An 18,959-nucleotide genomic window follows, 5' to 3' on the forward strand; every position below is an offset into this window, starting at 1 on the left:
TCTCACTCAACTTGTCAAGTAAGATCTGAATGAAATTAAACTTCCGACTCCTCTGCTCTTCAATTCCTCCTGCCTATGCCTTTGCTTTAAGAATAGACAACATTATGAGAACCACCACTGTACTCCACTTATGCCTATTGGGCCTCTGGGTGAGTCATTAAAGGGAGGTGATCGAGGTCCCGACTCACTTGCGGAAAATGGGGAAACCATTGTTGCGTTCCTCCTCGATGCGCCGGGCCAGAAACTGACAGCTCCTGCGGTCATGGCCAGAGCCCAGTAGATTGTGTTTGGGGATAAAGAAGTTGGGGAGCATGCCATCTTTCAGGTGGCCCTCAAAGTCCTCCAGCAGCTGCTGGAAGCAGAGTCCCAGCTGGGCCGCCTCCCAGTCGCTGTCCTGGGTCCTGGAGCAGCAGGCGTGGAGCAGGGTGGTCTTGGCGTGGTAGGAACAGAACTTGGACAGACTAGGGTTCTCTGCCTTCAGCAAGTCCAACAGGTGCTTCAGAAGCTTCAGACATAACTTCCTGAAGCAAGAAAATGGCAAGTCTAAGGCACACATGATAATACACAATTTATCAAAGGAAATGGGTTTAATGACGAGTTCATAAAATGTGTAAATTCATACGACTAGGAAAAATCCACTTGATCGTTATGACTACAGTTTTCATGTTTGTAGTATTCATTCTATAGTAGGCTTACCTGCAGCAGCGAGTCCCGCTGGCCTCGCAGCAGGTCTTCTGGGAGCCATGATTTGTTAGGATACTCTTCTCCACATGCGAGAATGAGATGCGCCATGCGTCTGTAGGTAACAGGACAAGAAAAAAACATTTAGGAAACTCAGAAAAGGGACATAGTTACATGCCACTTCCCCTTTCTCTGGTAAGGGGGGAAGCAGTGCTGAATGTATTTTTGACACCTATATGTGACCTCTAATACAGGACTAGTAAAGGCCCTAATTTTGTGAGAAAAATATTTTTTTCAACAATTTCAAAACATTTTTTATTCAGATTTTTGTTTGGGGGGGGGTTATGCAGGCATCCTGATCGCCCTTTGCAACTCCCATTCATGAAGAAATCACAAATGAAAGTGATAGTTTTATTCAAGATGTGTAAGCTTTAATAGTGTTGACTTAATGTTTACAAAAAGGTTACCTCTAGCGCAGACACCATCCCGTTCCACCGTGCCCTTTCCCTCGTACTTCGGAACGAGGTAGTACCCCTTAAGCTTTTGTTCTTTCTTCACTTTGGTCCCGAGCCAGATGTCTATTTTGTCTATGCCTCCTTGGGTTAAAGTGGGCCAGCTCGAGCGGACCTCAAGACCCAGAACAATGTCCAGTGAGATAGGGACCGTTCCCGTCCCGTTTATCAGTAAGGTCACCGCCGGGCAACCCTTCTTTTTCTTATCCAACACCACGCCTTGATAGAAGTATGGAAAAAATAAACATTTAATGAACACATGTTTTGCATACATACGCTACATTACAGGCATTTGGGAAACGCGCGCTATAGACGTACACACCTTTGAGTATCTTCACACACTTTTTAACCTCGTTTCTGAACTCCGTAAGCATTCCACTGGCAGATATTGTGCTGTCTTCACATAGAAAGCGATCCAACGAGTGTTTTCCTCGTTTGAACGCCACGCTGTAAAACGCCCCAACATCCCCAAACGGCCGAATGTCCACCCGCTCGACAGGCACAGTTAACATCACGTCAAATTCGTCGGGATTAGAAATCTATATTGATCAAAAAATCGTTAAACATTTGTGAAGCATGAAAGACTATTGGGTCACACTGGTGATGTATGATTGAATTTAATTAATGACACACCTTTAAATTCTCGTAATAACTCCCAGTGCGCAGTTCATTTACATCTTTGAAGCATTCTGTACACTTTTTCATGTGGTCCATTATATGCTTTACCGTGTCATTGACAATACTTGCTGATTCCGATTTCTGTTTCTTCTTAATCTTCAATTGTTCAATGGTTGTAAACAGGATCTTATTCGGATTTGAGTCAACGCTGTAACCTTTTTTGACCATCCTTGATCCGGTTTTAACTTCTACGCACTTCTGTGGCACAGGTGCCTTTTCCTCAGTGGTGCGCTTAGGCTGCTTATGTTCCTTGGTTTTCTTGGGGTTGTATTCATCAGTGGCCTGATGCGTTTCCTTCTTAGTGTCTTTCACTGGTTCCTTTAGAGGTTGCCGGGCACTCTTGGCCCGAACCGGATTCTTGGCATGCGCTGGTTCCGGACTTTTTGCGCGCACGCTTCGTGGTTTCCCTCTGCCGCTCATTGTAGTAAGTATGATCGTGATGTGACACCGACGAGTTCAACTGTATTCTATGCTAGCTAAATGATACTCTCTTCACTGTTTCCGTGTGATGAAAAGTGAATGTGAACACTCCCCTTTCCACATACAGAATCCGTTCGTCGCCCTCTTGTGTCGAAAGCTATTGAGACAGAGTAAACAAAAGCACATGCACGCCCACCGCTCACTTGTGTCATGTATGATTGCCCTGAAATGTGCTATTGTCAGGTAAATGACGTGAGAAATGCTTGTTGCTCCAAATCCCTATCTTCCATCGAGTAACTTAATGAACTTAACTTTCAGTATGATAGTGATAAATATGTAACGTTTACTATTTTACTCTTACATTAATGAACTATATTACTAAACCGGGGCAAATGACTACCCTAACCCAGTTAAACAAGTATAAGATGTCTCTTGAGATATCCATGAACACCAGAGGGGCTCTTCAGGTCATCAGGCTGTTAAACAGTCATCTCTATCCTGGACCATAGAGACTGCTGCCCTATCAACCTGGTCTCAGAGCATTTTGTGTTATTCTGTACGTAAATCTGAGACACTCTATTTAGTGGGATATGTTACATTTTGTATGGTAAGCATTAATTTGTGGATGTCCATCATCCATTTCTCAAATTATATGTTATGAATTTGTATGATATGTTAAGAATTTGCAAAACGTAAAATATGTCCCGAACGTGCAAAACTAATGATATGTTATGAATTCGAATATGTTGTGGCTAACGTTAGCTAGGTGGCTAGATTGCTAATGCTAACGTTAGCTAGCTGGCTAACATTAGCTAGGCTAGGAGTTAGGGGTTAGCAATGCAGTGTCTTAGACCACTGCGCCACTCAGGAAGTTCCTCCCACAAAGTTTTTAATGCTTATCAATTGCCCTGCACAAAGTACCAAAATACTAAAATACTACACAGGACTCTTAAAGAATTTAATTTAAATGTTAATTGTATTTTTTGATCACAGAAGCAATGAGGAAAATATGAAATAAATAAATAATTAATGAAATGTTAATTATATAAAGCAGCCCGTGTAATCATCTGCCAGAGAGTAGCGCCAATCGGTCTGAGCCCCAAGTAACAGATTGGGACCGGATAACCGGAATTGGCCCGAGCACCAAGTAATATATACATTTAGGCCAGATAACTCTCACCGGAATCGGCCAAGCCCCAAGTAAGAGATTTGGGCCAGATAAGTCACACCGGAAATGGCCTGAGCACCAAGTAATATATACATTTGGGCCAGATAACTCACACCGGAAGCAGCCCGAGCATCCTAGCCATAATTAATACTGCCGATGGCGGCCCAGACTCGGCCACATGACGTTGGCCAAGTCTGACTCTCAGCCGAGTGCCCCGACCCTCAGCCGGAAACGGCCCAGCTCCACTGTGCTAGCTGGGTAAGGTAAGGAGATAGGGTAGACGGTTAAGGTTAGAGTTAGCTACAAGAGTTAAGGTTACTAACTTGAGTGTTAGTAAGGGTTAGCGAACATTCATGGTAGTTGCAAAGTAGCTAAAAAGTAGCAATTAGTTGAAAAGTTGCTAATTAGCTAAAATGCTCAAGATGATTTTCAAACACGCAACCTTTGGGTTGCTAGAAGTTCACATTATATGGCTATCCATCCACCATGACCAACCACCCTCCTTTTGTTTTTGCCTTAAATAATGTTCTGTCTTATGTGACCATACCAAACTTTTTTATTTGACCTTTGTTTAACTACTCAAGTCAGTTAAGAACAAATTCTTATTTTCTATGACGGCCTAGGAACAGTGGGTTAACTGCCTGTTCAGGGGCAGAACGACAGATTTGTACCTTGTCAGCTCAGGGATATGAACTTGCAACCTTCCAGTTATTAGTCCAACGCTCTAACTACCCTGCCGCCCCAGGGTAGCCTTAACATATCATACTAACTTGAGTGTCCCGGATTACATTTAATGTTACTTCTAGTCCACAGGAGGTTGGTGGCACCTTAATTGGGCAGGACGGGCACGTGGTAATGGCTGGTGTTTAATGCCATTCACATAGCATAAAAAAAACATAATTGTTTTTTTTGTCTCTGTACTCCAGCACTTTGGCTCATTCTATATAACTACTGATGTACACACCTTTTCTATTCATATAGGGGAGAGTGGGGTATGTTGAGCCATTATTTACATTCAGCATCACTACTTCAAGGGAAATATAGTATTATTTCTAACAAAGATATCTACATATATTTCAGAATGTTGTGAATCCTTGGAAATAATCAGAATTTATGAAAACATAACAGCTTTGAAAAGATAGCTTGTCCAAAAAAAAGTGGTCTCTTGACACAATTTACCCCAGGTGTGGGTAAGTTGAGCATAGGGACAGGTTAAATTGAGCAGCCTTGGGATAAGTGGGTGATGGTGTCCTGTGACAAGGGGCGATGGTGCAGGTACAATTGCAAGAAAAAGTATGTGAACCCTTTGGAATTACCTGGATTTCTGCATAAATTAGTCATAAAATTTGATCTGATCTTCATCTAAGTCACAATAATAGACTAACACAGTGTGCTTAAACCAATAACACACAAATTGTTCTATTTTTCTTGTCTATATTGAATACATAATTTAAACATTCACAGTGTAGGTTGTAAAAAATACGTGAACCCCTAGGCTAATGACTTCTCCAAAAGCTAATTGGAGTCAGGAATCAGCTAACCTGGAGTCCAATCAATGAGACGAGATTGGAGATGTTGGTTAGAGCTGCCCTGCCCTATAAAAACACTCAACATTTGAGTTCACAAGAAGTGAAAAATTCATAAAAAATGAAAAGTTGAAATGTCTTGAGGCAGTACGTACTCATGCCCTTTGTTATGGCAAGCCTACATAACTTCAAGAGTAAAAATGTGTTTAACAAGTCCAATAGTAAGTTGAATGGTCTCACTCTGTGTGCAATAATAGTGTTTAACATTATTTTTAATGACTACCTCATACATAAGTTAGTTCCCTCAGTCGAGCAGTGCATTTCAAACACAGATTCAACCACAAAGACCAGGGATGTTTTCCAGTGCTTCGCAAAGAAGGGCACCTATTGGTCAGTGGATGGGTAAAAAATAAAAAAATCAGATATTGAATATCCCTTTGATCATGGTGAAGTTATTAATTACATTTTGGATAGTGTATTAATACACCCAGTCACTACAATGATACAGGCTTCCTTCCTAACACAGTTGCCGGAAAGGAAGGATTTCACCATGAGGCCAATGGTGACGTTAAAACAGTGACAAAGTATAATTGCTGTGATAGGAGGAACTGAGAATGGATGAAAAACATTGTAGTTACTCCACAATATTATCCTAATTGACAGAGTGAAAAGAAGGTAACCTGTACATAATACAAATATTCCAAAACATGCATCCTGTTGGCAACAAGGCACTAAGCTAATACTGCAAAAAATGTGGCAAAGCAATTCACTTTTTGTCCTGAATACAACGTGTTGTGTTTGGGACAAATCCAATACAACACATTACGGAGTACCACTCTCCATATTTTCAAGCAAAACGGTAGCTGCATCATGTTATGTGTATGTTTGTAATTGTTAAGGACTGGGGAGTTTTTTTAGGATAAAAAAATGAATGGAATGGAGCTAAGCACAGGTAAAATCTTAGAGAAAAACCTGCCTCAGTTTGCTTTCCACCAGACACTGGGAGATGATTTCACATTTCAACAGGACAATAACCTAAAACACAAGGCCAAATCTATGCTGGAGTTGCTCACCAAGAAGACAATGATTGTTTCTGAGTAACCGAGTTACAGTTTTGACTTAAATCTACTTGAAAATCTATGGCAAGACCTTAAAATGGTTGTCTAGCAATGATCAACAACTAATTCAACATATCTTGAAGAATTTTGAAAATAATAATGGGAAAATGTTGCACATTTGTGGAAAGCTCTAAGAGACTTACCCAGAAAGACTTGCAGTTGTAATCTCTTTCAAAGGTGTTTCTACAAAGTATTGACTCAGGGGTGTGAATACGTACAGTATGTAAATGAGATATTTTTGTATTTCATTTTCAATAAATGTGCTAAAATTTCTAAAAACATGTTTTCACTTTGTCATTATGGGGTATGGTGTGTAGATGGGTGAGATTGTTTTTAATCGATTTTGAATTCAGGCTGTAACACAAAAAATGGTGGAGTAAGTCAAGGGTTATGAATACTTTCTGAAGGCACTGTAGATCTCTGTTCAATATCACTTACCCTTCTATTTTTTGACCAGTTGTCTGGGACAGGGATGTTGTATCAATGTGTCAATTTGTAGTTAAGATCTCTGCATTTGATGCTACTATGCCCATTAAACTACTCTGAAGATTCTTGATACCTTAAGCCTCCATGTCAGCAGATAAAACTGTGTGTGCCTCTGCTACTCTATCATAGCCTCTCTTTCGCACAGATACTCTTTCCTTTTTGTCAATGTACCTCTTCTGTGTCATTCAGTCTATTTTTTTCATACCTTGCTGCTGCTCGATTGGACTTCTTCCCTTCTCTCACTTCCTTGACTGCTCTCTCAAGAACCTGAAGAAATGTACTCATAATTTGTATGTGGTATGGTGGCCATTGGCTCAATTTACCCCATGGCTATTGGCTCAACCTACCCGTGTTCAAAAACACATGAATATATTAGCCCACACAGCTACAAGGATGCACTTTCATGCTGGGTTAAGGAACTCATATTCTAGTTTATAGAGACCCCAACTGATGTATAAAACGATGTTAAAAATATGTACTTTGGTTTAGATACAAGCATGAAACCTATACAGTGCCTTGCAAAAGTATTCATCCCCTTTGCCGTTTTTCCTATTTTGTTGCATTACAACCTGTAATTTAAATGGATTTTTATATGGATTTCGTGTAATGGACATACACAAAAAAATCCAAATAGGTGAAGTGAAATGATAAAAATAACTTGTTTCCAAATATATACATTTTTTAAACGGAAAAGTGGTGCGTGCATATGTATTACCCCCTTTTCTATGAACCCCTTAAATAAGATCTGGTGCAACCAATTACATTCAGAAGTCACATAATTAGTTAAGTCCACCTGTGTGTAATCTAAGTGTCACATGATTTGTCACATGATCTCAGTATATATACACCTGTTCTGAAAGGCCCCAGTGTCTGCCACACCACTAAGCAAGGGGCACCACCAAGCTAGTGGCACCATGAATACCAAGGAGCTCTCCAAACAGGTCAGTGACAAAGTTGTGGAGAAGTACAGATCAGGGTTGGGTTATAAAAAAATATCACGGATATATCGTATCAGGGTTGGGTTATAAAAAAATACCCCATGAGCACCATTAAATCCATGATTAAAAAATAAATATGAATATGGCACCACAACATACCTGCCAAGAGAGGGCCGCCCACCAAAACTCACAGACCAGGCAAGGACGGCATTAATCAGAGGCAACAAAGAGACCAAAGATAACACTGAAGGAGCTGCAAAGCTCCACAGCGGAGATTGGAGTATCTGTCTATGGGATCACTTTAAGCCGTACACTCCACAGAGCTGGGCTTTACGGAAGAGTGGCCAGAAAAAAAGCCATTACTTAAAGAAGAAAATAAGCAAATATGTTTGGTGTTCGCCAAAAGGCATGTGGGAGACTCCCCAAACATATGGAAGAAGATACTCTGGTCAGATTAGACTAAAATTGAGCTTTTTGGTCATCAAGGACAATGCTATGTCTGACGCAAACCCAACACAGTGTAGCATGGTGGTGGCAGCATCATGCTGTGAGGATGTTTTTCATCGGCAGGGACTGGGAAACTGGTCAGAATTGAAGGAATGATGGATGGTGCTAAATACATGGAAATTCTTGAGGGAAACCTGTTTCAGACTTCCAGAGATTTGAGACTGGGACGGAGGTTCACCTTCCAGCAGGACAATGACCCTAAGGATACTGCTAAAGCAACACTTGAGTGGTTTAAGGGGAAACATTTAAATGTCTTGGAATGGCCTAGTCAAAGCCCAGACCTCAATCCAATTGAGAATCTGTGGTATGACTTAAAGATTGCGGTACACCAGCGGAACCCATCCAACTTGAAGGAGCTGGAGCAGTTTTGCCTTGAAGAATGGGCTAAAATCCCATTGGCTAGATGTGCCAAGCTTATAGAGACATACCCCAAGAGAATAGTTATGCACGCTCAAGTTTTCAGTTTTTTTTGTCTTATTTCTTGTTTGTTTCACAAGAAAAAATAGTTTGCATCTTCAAAGTGGTTGGCATGTTGTGTAAATCAAATGATACAAACACCCCAAAAAATATATTTTAATTCCAGGTTGCAAGGCAACAAAATAGGAAAAATGCCAAGGGGGGTGAATACTTTTGCAAGCCACTGTAACACAATACATTTATTTGACTGTGAAAATCAGTTTTTTGGACCTAACTTGCTTACCACATTTTCCATGTGGTTTCTTTCTTCAGACACCATGTATATAGCCTCGCTATAGTCATCTTACTGCTTCTGTTTAATAAAAATAAAAAAACGTTATTTTCTCATTTTTTTTTTACATATCTATTTTTACTTAACACTTTTTTTCTTAAAACACTGTTGGTTAAGGGCTTGTAAGTAAGCATTTCACTGTAAGTATTCAGCGCATGTGACAAATCAAATTTGATTTGAAGATGACATCTTCCTTAATATTTGGTTTAAGATTCATTTTGGGTATGGTTTCCTAGAAAAGGGTGGTGGCTCAAGTAACCCTTCGGCTCAAATGACTTCACTCCCCTACTGTCCATTCTGTCTATACACACCATTCAAATACATTCTGTATACATTTACATTCTGGTCCTGACATTGCACGTTCTGATATTGCTCAACCTGTGTGTATTGCTAGATATTGCTGCATTGTCGGAGCGAGAAACAAGCATTTCGTGCACCTGCGATTGCATCTGCAAAAACTGTGTACGTGAACATTCTGGTTGGTTGAAACATCTTTAATGTCATGAACAGGGCTTCTGCCATCTTGAACAGAATAAGATGCAACAGCTTCTGCCAATTAAAACGTTTTCCAGTGCAAAGTTAACAAAACGCCAATTAAAAGTGCTTAGAGTCAACAATTGGTCGGCTCAGTATGCCTAGAGTGAGACAAATGTAAAATGTTCAGCTTTTTTGTTTCCTTTAAAGCTATAATACAACATACACTTAACTTTTCTCAAATGTTCTACTTATAAGAGTTTTAAGTTGTATTACCATAGGCTGCTATAAAGCACCAGGTAGTTTACAAAGAAACACTAAAAGCAAGACAACAGACTGCGTGAAGAGTGAGTTATAACCGCGCCCCTCTATGGTTAAAATATCTCACACACGGGGAACATGGTCATTCACTTATTTAACAGTACACGTTTAAAACTAGCAATGTGCTATTACAACGTAAATACATATGAATATAGCCACTTTGAAATGGGAGGAAGAACAAACACTGTCTTAAGGACTAGGCTTTTTTTTTTCTTTCCTTCTGATACTTTTGCGATGCATTGTGATTATTAACCAGTCCTTGACTATGGAGTTGAAGCAGCCAATAGGGGGATGGGGTTGGGTGACTACTGTCCTGCCATGGGTGACTCTGGAGTCGGCAGCACAGCACAACATTCATTTGGTCTTCTGGGCCTTCTGGGCAGACTTGGTGACCTTGCCAGTGGAGGGAGCTTTCTTCTCCACACCCTTGATCACCCCGACTGCCACTGTCTGGCGCATGTCACGCACTGCAAAACGACCTGCAGAGAGAGAGAGAGAGCGAGAGAGAGAAAGAGAGGATGTCAGATCAATGGTAACTTCAAGGGAGAGTGGAATGATTTTTCAAAGAATTCCAACCAGGCCCAAGAGAACTACTACCCAACAATACTCACCCAGTGGAGGGTACTCAGAGAAGCTCTCCACACACATGGGCTTTCCCGGGACCATATCCACGATGGCGGCATCCCCAGACTTCAGGGCCTTGGGGTTGTCCTCCAGTTTCTTGCCTGAGCGACGGTCTATCTTCTCCTTGAGCTCAGCAAACTTGCAAGCGATGTGGGCGGTGTGGCAGTCCAGCACCGGGGCATACCCAGCACTGATCTGACCTGGGTGGTTCAGGATGATCACCTAAAGGGGGGAAGATCAGACACAGTTAACGTGGTTGTTCTGTCAACACCTGTATCAGCACTGATGTGGTAACCATGACATTCAATGTTGGCCCCTTTTCTGCCAAAAATAGTTCCCCACAGCTCATCACACTGTGCCACAAATATATATTTGTGAGAAAAAAGAGAAGAGCAGTATAAAACAGTGGAAAGAAATATGGGATATTAATAGTAACTACTAAGCTGTATCATCGACACAAATACTTTTATCCATGTGATCATTACTGTGTATCATAGCTAAACATAATAATTATTTGTAGTTGTATGACTTTTGGTTCTATGGTTTTTACACCTCTACAGTAGTGTGTGTGTGTGTGTGTGTGTGACCCTGCCCACCTGAGCAGTGAAGACGGCTGCCTCCATTGGGGGGTCGTTCTTGCTGTCTCCGGCCACGTTGCCACGGCGAATATCTTTGACGGACACGTTCTTGACGTTGAAGCCCACGTTGTCTCCGGGCATTGCTTCGGTCAGAGCCTCGTGGTGCATCTCCACAGACTTCACTTCGGTTGTCACGTTAACAGGGGCAAAGGTCACCACCATGCCTGGCTTGATCATACCCGTCTCCACACGCCCCACGGGCACTGTGCCAATTCCTGAGTGAGAGAGGATAAGAAAGTGAGCGTGATAAATGTATCATCATTATGGATGTACAGCCTCTAGGGTGGGTGTGATGCTCACCTCCAATCTTGTAGACATCCTGAAGGGGCAGGCGGAGGGGCTTGTCGGTGGGGCGGGACGGGGGCTGGATGGCATCCAGAGCTTCCAGCAGGGTGGTCCCGGACGAGCTGCCATCCTTCCGGGTGATCTTCCATCCCTTAAACCAGGTCATCTGAGCATGCAGGAGACAGGAGTTAGCAGTATGTTCAAAGCAAAGTTATGAAGTGTGCTGTGCTACACATTGACGTACTTCAAATTAAAGTGGAGAGCAGATTATATTACATATAGTCATATGGCTCACTGTGGCTGCAACGCTATCCTAGAATAATGACCAGAAATAACAAGAAATGCGCTTAAGTTTTGTGCTTACGTACATTAGGACTGGCCTCTAGCATGTTGTCTCCGTTCCAGCCAGAGATAGGAACAAAGGCTACCATATCCGGGCTGTAGCCAATCTTCTTGATGTAGGTGCTGACTTCCTTCACAATCTCCTCATAGCGCTTCTGACTGTAGTTGGGCTCAGTGGAGTCCATCTTATTGATTCCCACGATCAGCTGCTTGACCCCCAGGGTGTAGGCTAGGAGGGCGTGCTCGCGGGTCTGCCCGTTCTTTGAGATGCCCGCCTCGAATTCCCCCACGCCAGCCGCCACGATCAGCACTGCACAGTCCGCCTGTAAACACCAGAACATGGGAATAATGCATATAGTAAGCTTTCAAAAAAGTCATATGCTACGATGGCACTTTACGACTACTGAATTTGTCTGGGGTTATAGTACAGCTATAAGCTAACCTTGAAAACCAAAGCTGCAAGTTTAATAATAGACTTCCAGGCCCTGCAAGTGAAGACCTGGCAGGTGTCTGTGTGTAAGGAAAGATTGTCATAGTGGTTCAGACCTGGGAGGTTCCAGTAATCATGTTCTTGATGAAGTCCCTGTGTCCGGGAGCATCGATAATGGTGACGTAGTACCTGCTGGTCTCAAACTTCCACAGTGAGATGTCAATGGTAATGCCACGCTCCCTCTCTGCCTTCAGCTTGTCCAGCACCCAGGCGTACTTAAAGGAGCCCTTCCCCATCTGAGAAAACCACACATCACTGGTTGTAAACATGTTACTGAGGAGTAACATGGTGGTGAATTTTACTCGCAAGATGAAGGATTGTCGCATTTTTGACACATAGTGTTTTCTTGTCTATCTTTAAGTAGCCTATAAAGATGATTGGAAAATACAATACAACAGCAGTCTACAAACCCTTTTCATAACATGTCGGCTAACAGAAGAACGGACTATCAAGAGTTGATTGAAGAGTACAGTACGAACTCCTACTCACCTCAGCAGCCTCCTTCTCAAACTTCTCGATGGTCCTCTTGTCAATGCCACCGCACTTGTAGATCAGGTGGCCAGTGGTGGTGGACTTTCCAGAGTCCACGTGGCCGATCACCACAATGTTGATGTGAAGCTTTTCCTTGCCCATGGTTAACGTGACAGTGAGAGAGTCTGCAAACGGAAAACACTGCACGGTCAACGGATCTTAAGGGATTTCCTTGGCAAAAACACAGCAGGGAATACATTGAATTATAGCACAAGGACACTACAACTGACTTGCCATTGCGTAACAGCCCCAGCAGCTACTGCCTCGGTATAACTTCTAAGGGCAAGCACAGTTTACACACACACACACAAACAATTTCACATATTTGTCACCACGAGACAAATAAGCAATCACTTAATGTCAGCAAATTGGGCATCACATCAGTGGGCACAGAATTGTGTCAAGCTCAAGACACACTGACAGTTTCTTCCCTGTCCTCACATCCCTCCACACACCTCTCTTCTTCCACTTAGCAGGCCAGCTAGTTATCCCTCCTTTCCTCTGCCAACACAGCTCAGCTCAGTAATGAGACATTGAGACGATCAGATCTTATGTCACTGAATATCCTCCGTATTCCGTATCAATTTAGCTAACTATAGCCTCACAGATAGTCCTCCATTTTGTCATGATCCTTGCCATTGGAAGTGCAGCAGCCATTTCTGAAGCCAGACTACTGCAGTGGATGCATGCACAGGTTAAATGAAGGGGAATAACATGTCAACAATTCCTGGCTTTTCTAGGACAGTAGTGTGGATTCCTTTTCATTGACTTACAACATGACAATGACAGATAAACACAAGATCATCACAAATTCACCTAATTTTGCAATTGCCACATTAAATCAACACCCTAGGTTGTTATTTATTTATGACATAACATTTCATTAGCTGAGTAATGTATGGAAATTGTTACAGTAGCCAGTTCTGCAAGATTATCTATGTGCACTGGGAGCTGATACCAGATATAATCAGAACTGAGTTATTTTTACTATAAAATTCTGGTAGCTTTGCAATAGTTTAATTTTCTTTGCAATAGTTTTTTTTCTCCACTGTTCATTTTCCTTTGCTGTCCATGTATTTAAAAATAGGTGACTAGAAAACGGGGGCGGGTGCTACAATTAGCAGCGCGACCAGATCATTCTAAGGGAGTCTAGGGGATTTAGCAGGCTTTTCGAGCTCTCCTTCTGCCTCTGCCGCCATGTTCTCTCATCCCTCTGTTTACTGGAATAGACTATCTATGCGCATTAGCGGCCGACTGTCGGCTTCCAGCGTCAATGCAATATTCACACGCACACAAACATTACGGACAACAATATTATAAGGACACATTGAAAATAGAGAAAGATAATTCAATCATTTGCCATTTACAGCATTGCATTTGAGAACAATTTATCAAAGGGTGAAATATTATCGGAAACTGTTGCCTACCTGCTCAAACGATAGTCAAGTTCGGTGCTGAATGAAAGACCGTGTGTGACGAGATGCTGATCCGCTTATATCCCAGACAGTAGGGGGTTATGCAATTGCGCTCAATTCTCATACCCCCTCCTAGACCGTCCTAGACAGAGCATCAGAGCAAGGGAACGAGTAGATAAGGCACACTCAACTCCGTTTTCTTACATTGAGGCACAGTTGAGTTACGATAACAGGTCCCGCGTTTTGCTAGCGACAACATTGAGCCGCCATCAGTCCATACTTGTACAAATTGTAATTATGAAAACGCCTACCCTTCCTACACAACCGCAGTCCTTCCGCGTGGTGCTGAAATTCAGACTTTTAATAAAAACTTATCGAATACAACCCCTGACTTTTTTCTAATTTTTAATGCTCAACTTAATTTGAATTCGTCAATGAAAGTGTTAGCGGTTAGGGATATAATCAGTACAAGTATTTTCGGAGAGAAATAATAATTGTGTATAAACTAAATAAGGTCCTATAAATAAGACCGACCTATAACATAAGCATGGACTCCTAAACATGAGGTCCTGCTATGGAAGTAAATTAAAGACAATGTATTGTGTAGGCATGTAAAGTATGACTTGCACTTGTAAAATATGAGTTGCACCTGTATAATCCGTTTTGTAGTTGCATAAAATATTTGCAAATATGTAAATTATTTTGAGAATAAATGCAGCAATACTCGCAAACACGTAATGTGATGTGAAAAAATATAACACTTGCAAACATGTAACTTGATATGTGAATAAATTCAATACGATTTGCAAGCATGTAACTCAATTTGAGAATGAATGCAATTTATTTACAACAATTGCAACTGGTTAATCTTCTGTTTTGTAAGAGCTGCTCTGCAAGCAAGTGTAGCACATGGGGATGTGTGAAACGTACTCATCCGCGGGCAGTGTCCACACTTGCGCCAGCGAATAGCTAGCTAGCTTTTCGCGTGATGCCGACTGGTAAAACCATAGTGTGTACTGTATATAAGACGCTTCAGGAGGGCGGTCACGTGTGCTAGCGAGGCAGAGGTCCCGAGTTCTCGCCAGGTATGGGCCAAAGCGAAAGTGGAACCACTGATCAGTGGTGTAAAGAATTTAAGTACAAATACTTTGAAGTACTGCTTAAGTCGTTTTTGGGTGTATCTGTACATTACTATTTATATTGATAACAACTTTTACTTTTACTCCACTACATTCCTAAAGAAAATATTGTACTCGTTACTCCAAAAATGAAAAAATAAATAAATGAAAAACCCTAATGTTAAAAAAAGGATACAATAATGAGATGTATCCACCAATCCAAAGAAAACATAGGTGGGAGCTAGACAGCACGCTGTGCCGCTTTGTGGACAAACGACTCTCACTGTTAGGTTGGAGAGACATGTATCTTGTCAGTATATCCATAATCTTTGGTGGTCCTCGCTAAGTAAGCAGCATGAAGTCCTTAACAGCGGTGCCTAGTAACTAGGATCTGCAGTTGCGCTCAGCGGCTGTTAATAACAAGTGTCAAGTCTGTCACTCAACCATGAACTGAATTGACTTGCGGTGCTTGTATAATGATTCCTAAAGAAACAAACAAGTAATTCATTGATTGCTAATGTGTAATTAACAAGGAGTGGAGCAAGGAGTGTGATTTTGATTGTTGAGTATTTTCTCAACAGCCTTTGTGAAAGAGCGCGACCCTGCCCTACGTATTTCACTGGTTTGGTTTGTGACTCACTGACACCGCCGCTGGTTAGAGGGGAATAAGGCAGTCCAAGAGTTAAAACGCATACATAACTTTTATTCACACACAGGACAAGATGAACACGGGTATATACATGGGGTATATGGTTCTGTAAAGGTACAGAAACAGAGAGATAATTCATATACAAATGGAAAGCAATGAATAGAGCAGGATGAATGTCTGCATATGAAATGGGCTAAAACAGTGAATTAAAAAAATGGAAGAAAACCGCAATAGCACAATAGGTAAGGACCGTCTCTAATAACCAGGTATTAAATATTAGTACAATAATAACAGCAGAGTTAATGTAAACATCTTACCTAATACTATACAATAAGGCTATACAAATGGGAAACATAAATAGCAAGCATTACACTAAAAGGTAATAATTGTTTGAATGCTAAATGACGAGACAGAGGCATTGATGCGAGTAACCAGTCTTGTTCAGTACATCACAACGCATCCGGGTATCTCAAGCACCCCGGTAAAACACAAGAGTTGCAGTAATGAACATTTACCAACAGATGGCATCACTGTGCCATCTTACACCCATAACATCTTCCCTTTAATAAAATAGGACAGGAGGTGTCAATTCACTAACAAAACAAACCTAGTAACAATTTCCAACATGAACAGTTTAGTATTTTTTTTTTTTTTTTTTTTTTTTTCAGAACAACAACACATTTTGATATTCTCTTCACTTTTATCTCTGTCAACAATCCCTGATGGGAAACCTACAGAGTAAGTATTTTTGGTGGCTGGGACAGACGCCCGCATCGTGAAAAGACAGGGGGCTTGTCTGCGAGGACTGCGGGTTCCCGCACAGGCGTGTCACCTGAATGTCTAAGGGGAGAATTGATGGGTGAGGGAGCGGCCGACCTGTGATCCCCTGGCTCTTCGCCCAGTGCCTCAGGCCCCATGTGACTTGCTGGGGTTCTGTCTTTTGTCATGCGACCCCTTTGACCATCAGGGTTCTGAGTAGGTGCTGGCTCAGCAATCCGAAGGTCAACCCTGTTACGACGGTACAGTGATCCATTCACTTCGACCAAGTAGGAGCGTGGTGCCACTTTCTGTACACAGGATCCGAGTCTCCAGAGGCCTGCCCGGTCCCCTGGTAGTGGCTTCATTCGCACCGTTTCACCCACCCTGAGCTCAGGTAAGTCTTTTGCTGATTTGTCGTAGATTAACTTGGAGACCTGTCTTCTGTGACGTAGCTTCACCAGCACGTCTGTCACCACACATGGCTCCAGGAGAGTGCTGGCTACTGGCAGAGCTGCTTTTAAGCGCCGTGCCATGAGGCGCTGTGCCGGGCTGCTGTCCATGCCTTCTGTCGGGGTATTGCGCCACTGCAGGATTGCTTTCCAGGCATCTTTGCCCTCTTGCAGAGCCTTTTTGCAGAGGTTCTTTGCGATTTTTACTGCGGACTCTGCCTTCCCATTAGCTTTTGGGTGTCGTGGTGATGAAGTGACGTGCTCGAATTCCCATCCTGCAGCAAATTTTCGGAACTCAACTCCTGAGAATTGGGGTCCATTGTCTGAAATTACCCTATCTGGCTGTCCATAGCGGGCAAACTGAGCCTTGCAGCGTTTGATCGTTGTCTCTGCTGAGAGGTCGGGGAGGAGGTCGATCTCCCAAAAGTCTGAGTAATGATCGACTACCAGCAGAAAGTCTTTGCCACTGTGCTGGAAGAGATCTAGACTTACTATCTGCCAGGGGCGCATCGGTAGCTCGTGGGACATCATCGTCTCTCTCTGTTGCTCAATGGCATATTCATTGCAGATTGTGCATTTACTGACATAGTCTTTAATTTCACTCTGCATTCCTGGCCAATACAGTGTGTCACGTGCTTGTCTGTAACAGGCCTCACCTCCTATGTGACTTGAGTGCACGCGTGCCAACATCTCAGGGCGCAGAGACCGGGGAATAACGACTCTCTGACTCTTGAATATCACTCCGTTTTGAACACTGAGCTCCTCTTTGATTGGCCAATATTCTCTGACGGCTAAAGCAGTTTCTTCCCTGCAGTCGGGCCAGCCCATCAGAATCACAGACCTCAATGCCTGGAGTTGCCCGTCCCTGTCTGTGTGCTGTCTGATTTGTATAAAGCGCTGGTCCGTAACATTAAGGTAGTCAGCCTGGTTGATGTGTTCAACATCCACTTGCTCTGTTTGCAAGCTGCACACTGCGTGTTGTTCATGCATGGAGCGTGTGTGAGTGCCTGATGCAGTAGCCCTGCTGAGCGTGTCACTCACATACATCTCTGGCCCTGGCTTATACACCACCTTGAGGTTGTAGTTTTGTAGGGCCAGTAGCATGCTCTGCAGTCGTTTTGGGGCATTCAGGAGAGGCTTGCTGAATATAGCAATAAGGGGCTTGTGATCGGTCTCTGCGGTAATATTGTCGCGCCCGTACAGGTAGTGGTGGAAGCGTTGGCATGCAAACACAATGCTGAGGCACTCCTTCTCTATCTGGGCATAGTTCTGCTCTGTTGGGGTGAGTGCCCTAGAGGCGAATGCCACAGGCTGGCCCTCCTGCATGAGGCAACAGCCAAGTCCATACTGGCTTGAGTCACTCTGAATCGTGACAGGTTTTGACACATTGTAGTATCGCAGTACAGGTGTCTGGGTGACCAGTTGTTTTATTTCCCTCACCGCTGCGTCATGTTTTGGGAGCCAATGCCAGATGGTGTCCTTGTCCATGAGCCTCCTCAGTGGCTCACACACTTCAGAGAGCCGCGGTAGGAATTTGGCCAGGTAGGTGACGAATCCGACGAAGCGCTGCACTCCCTTCACGTCAGATGGGTGAGGCATTTCCAAGACAGCCTTCACTTTTTCAGGATCCGCCTTCAATCCGGTGGAGGACAAGATGTGCCCATGAAAGCGGACCTCTGGCACTTTAAACTGAAGCTTTTTTATGCTTAGCCTTAGCTTGACCTGTCTGCATCTGACCATCAGGGCCAGCAGCTTGGCGTCATGGTCACATTCTGCCTCCTCATCACTGTCCCCACAGCCCACTACGAGAATGTCATCTGCTATGGGTTCCACGCCACTAAGTCCCATCAACAGCTCATGCTGTTTCCGCTGATACACCTCTGGAGCCACGGAGACACCAAACGGAAGCTTCAACCACCTCTTCCTGCCCCAGGGTGTCCAAAAGGTGGTCATGTAGCTGCTGGGCTCGTCGAGCTTGCACTGCAGAAAGGCATCTCTGGCATCCACGAGCGTGAAGACTCTGGCCTTTGGGAGCTTGTAAAGAACATCCTCCAACATGGGCATAATGTAATGTGAACGTCG

The 18,959-nt window shown here is 43.0% G+C and overlaps 2 protein-coding genes across 3 annotated transcripts in view; both read right to left on the minus strand.

The window, feature by feature from the left end:
* Window positions 1-2,402, minus strand: part of LOC110502447 (cyclic GMP-AMP synthase) — a 3,905-nt gene extending 1,503 nt beyond the window's left edge. The window contains exons 1-5 of the mRNA XM_021580471.2: window positions 1,827-2,402; window positions 1,516-1,732; window positions 1,149-1,412; window positions 697-796; window positions 1-521 (exon numbers count right to left, since the gene is read on the minus strand). The exon at window positions 1-521 is cut by the window's left edge and continues 1,503 nt beyond it. Of these exons, the coding sequence (XP_021436146.2) occupies window positions 185-521; window positions 697-796; window positions 1,149-1,412; window positions 1,516-1,732; window positions 1,827-2,291 (1,383 nt within the window). The 5' untranslated portion in view covers window positions 2,292-2,402 and the 3' untranslated portion in view covers window positions 1-184. The remainder of the gene's footprint in view (window positions 522-696; window positions 797-1,148; window positions 1,413-1,515; window positions 1,733-1,826) is intronic.
* Window positions 2,403-9,260: 6,858 nt separating this feature from the next.
* Window positions 9,261-14,182, minus strand: LOC110502449 (elongation factor 1-alpha, somatic form). 2 transcript variants are annotated; one of them, XM_021580472.2, is made up of 8 exons: window positions 13,915-14,182; window positions 12,446-12,612; window positions 12,013-12,192; window positions 11,493-11,789; window positions 11,140-11,290; window positions 10,798-11,054; window positions 10,189-10,423; window positions 9,261-10,056 (listed from the first exon to the last, which is right to left on the minus strand). In XM_021580472.2, the coding sequence occupies exons 2-8, from the start codon at window positions 12,587-12,589 to the stop codon at window positions 9,932-9,934; spliced, it is 1,389 nt and encodes a 462-aa protein (XP_021436147.1). In that variant the 5' UTR covers window positions 12,590-12,612; window positions 13,915-14,182; the 3' UTR covers window positions 9,261-9,931. The 2 variants fall into 2 exon arrangements, with proteins under 2 accessions (XP_021436147.1, XP_021436148.1); XM_021580473.2 differs by lacking the exon at window positions 13,915-14,182 and adding an exon at window positions 12,943-13,067.
* Between the last annotated feature and the right edge of the window lie 4,777 nt (window positions 14,183-18,959).

This window comes from Oncorhynchus mykiss, chromosome 23, assembly GCF_013265735.2.
Source record: "Oncorhynchus mykiss isolate Arlee chromosome 23, USDA_OmykA_1.1, whole genome shotgun sequence".
NCBI lineage: Eukaryota > Metazoa > Chordata > Actinopteri > Salmoniformes > Salmonidae > Oncorhynchus > Oncorhynchus mykiss.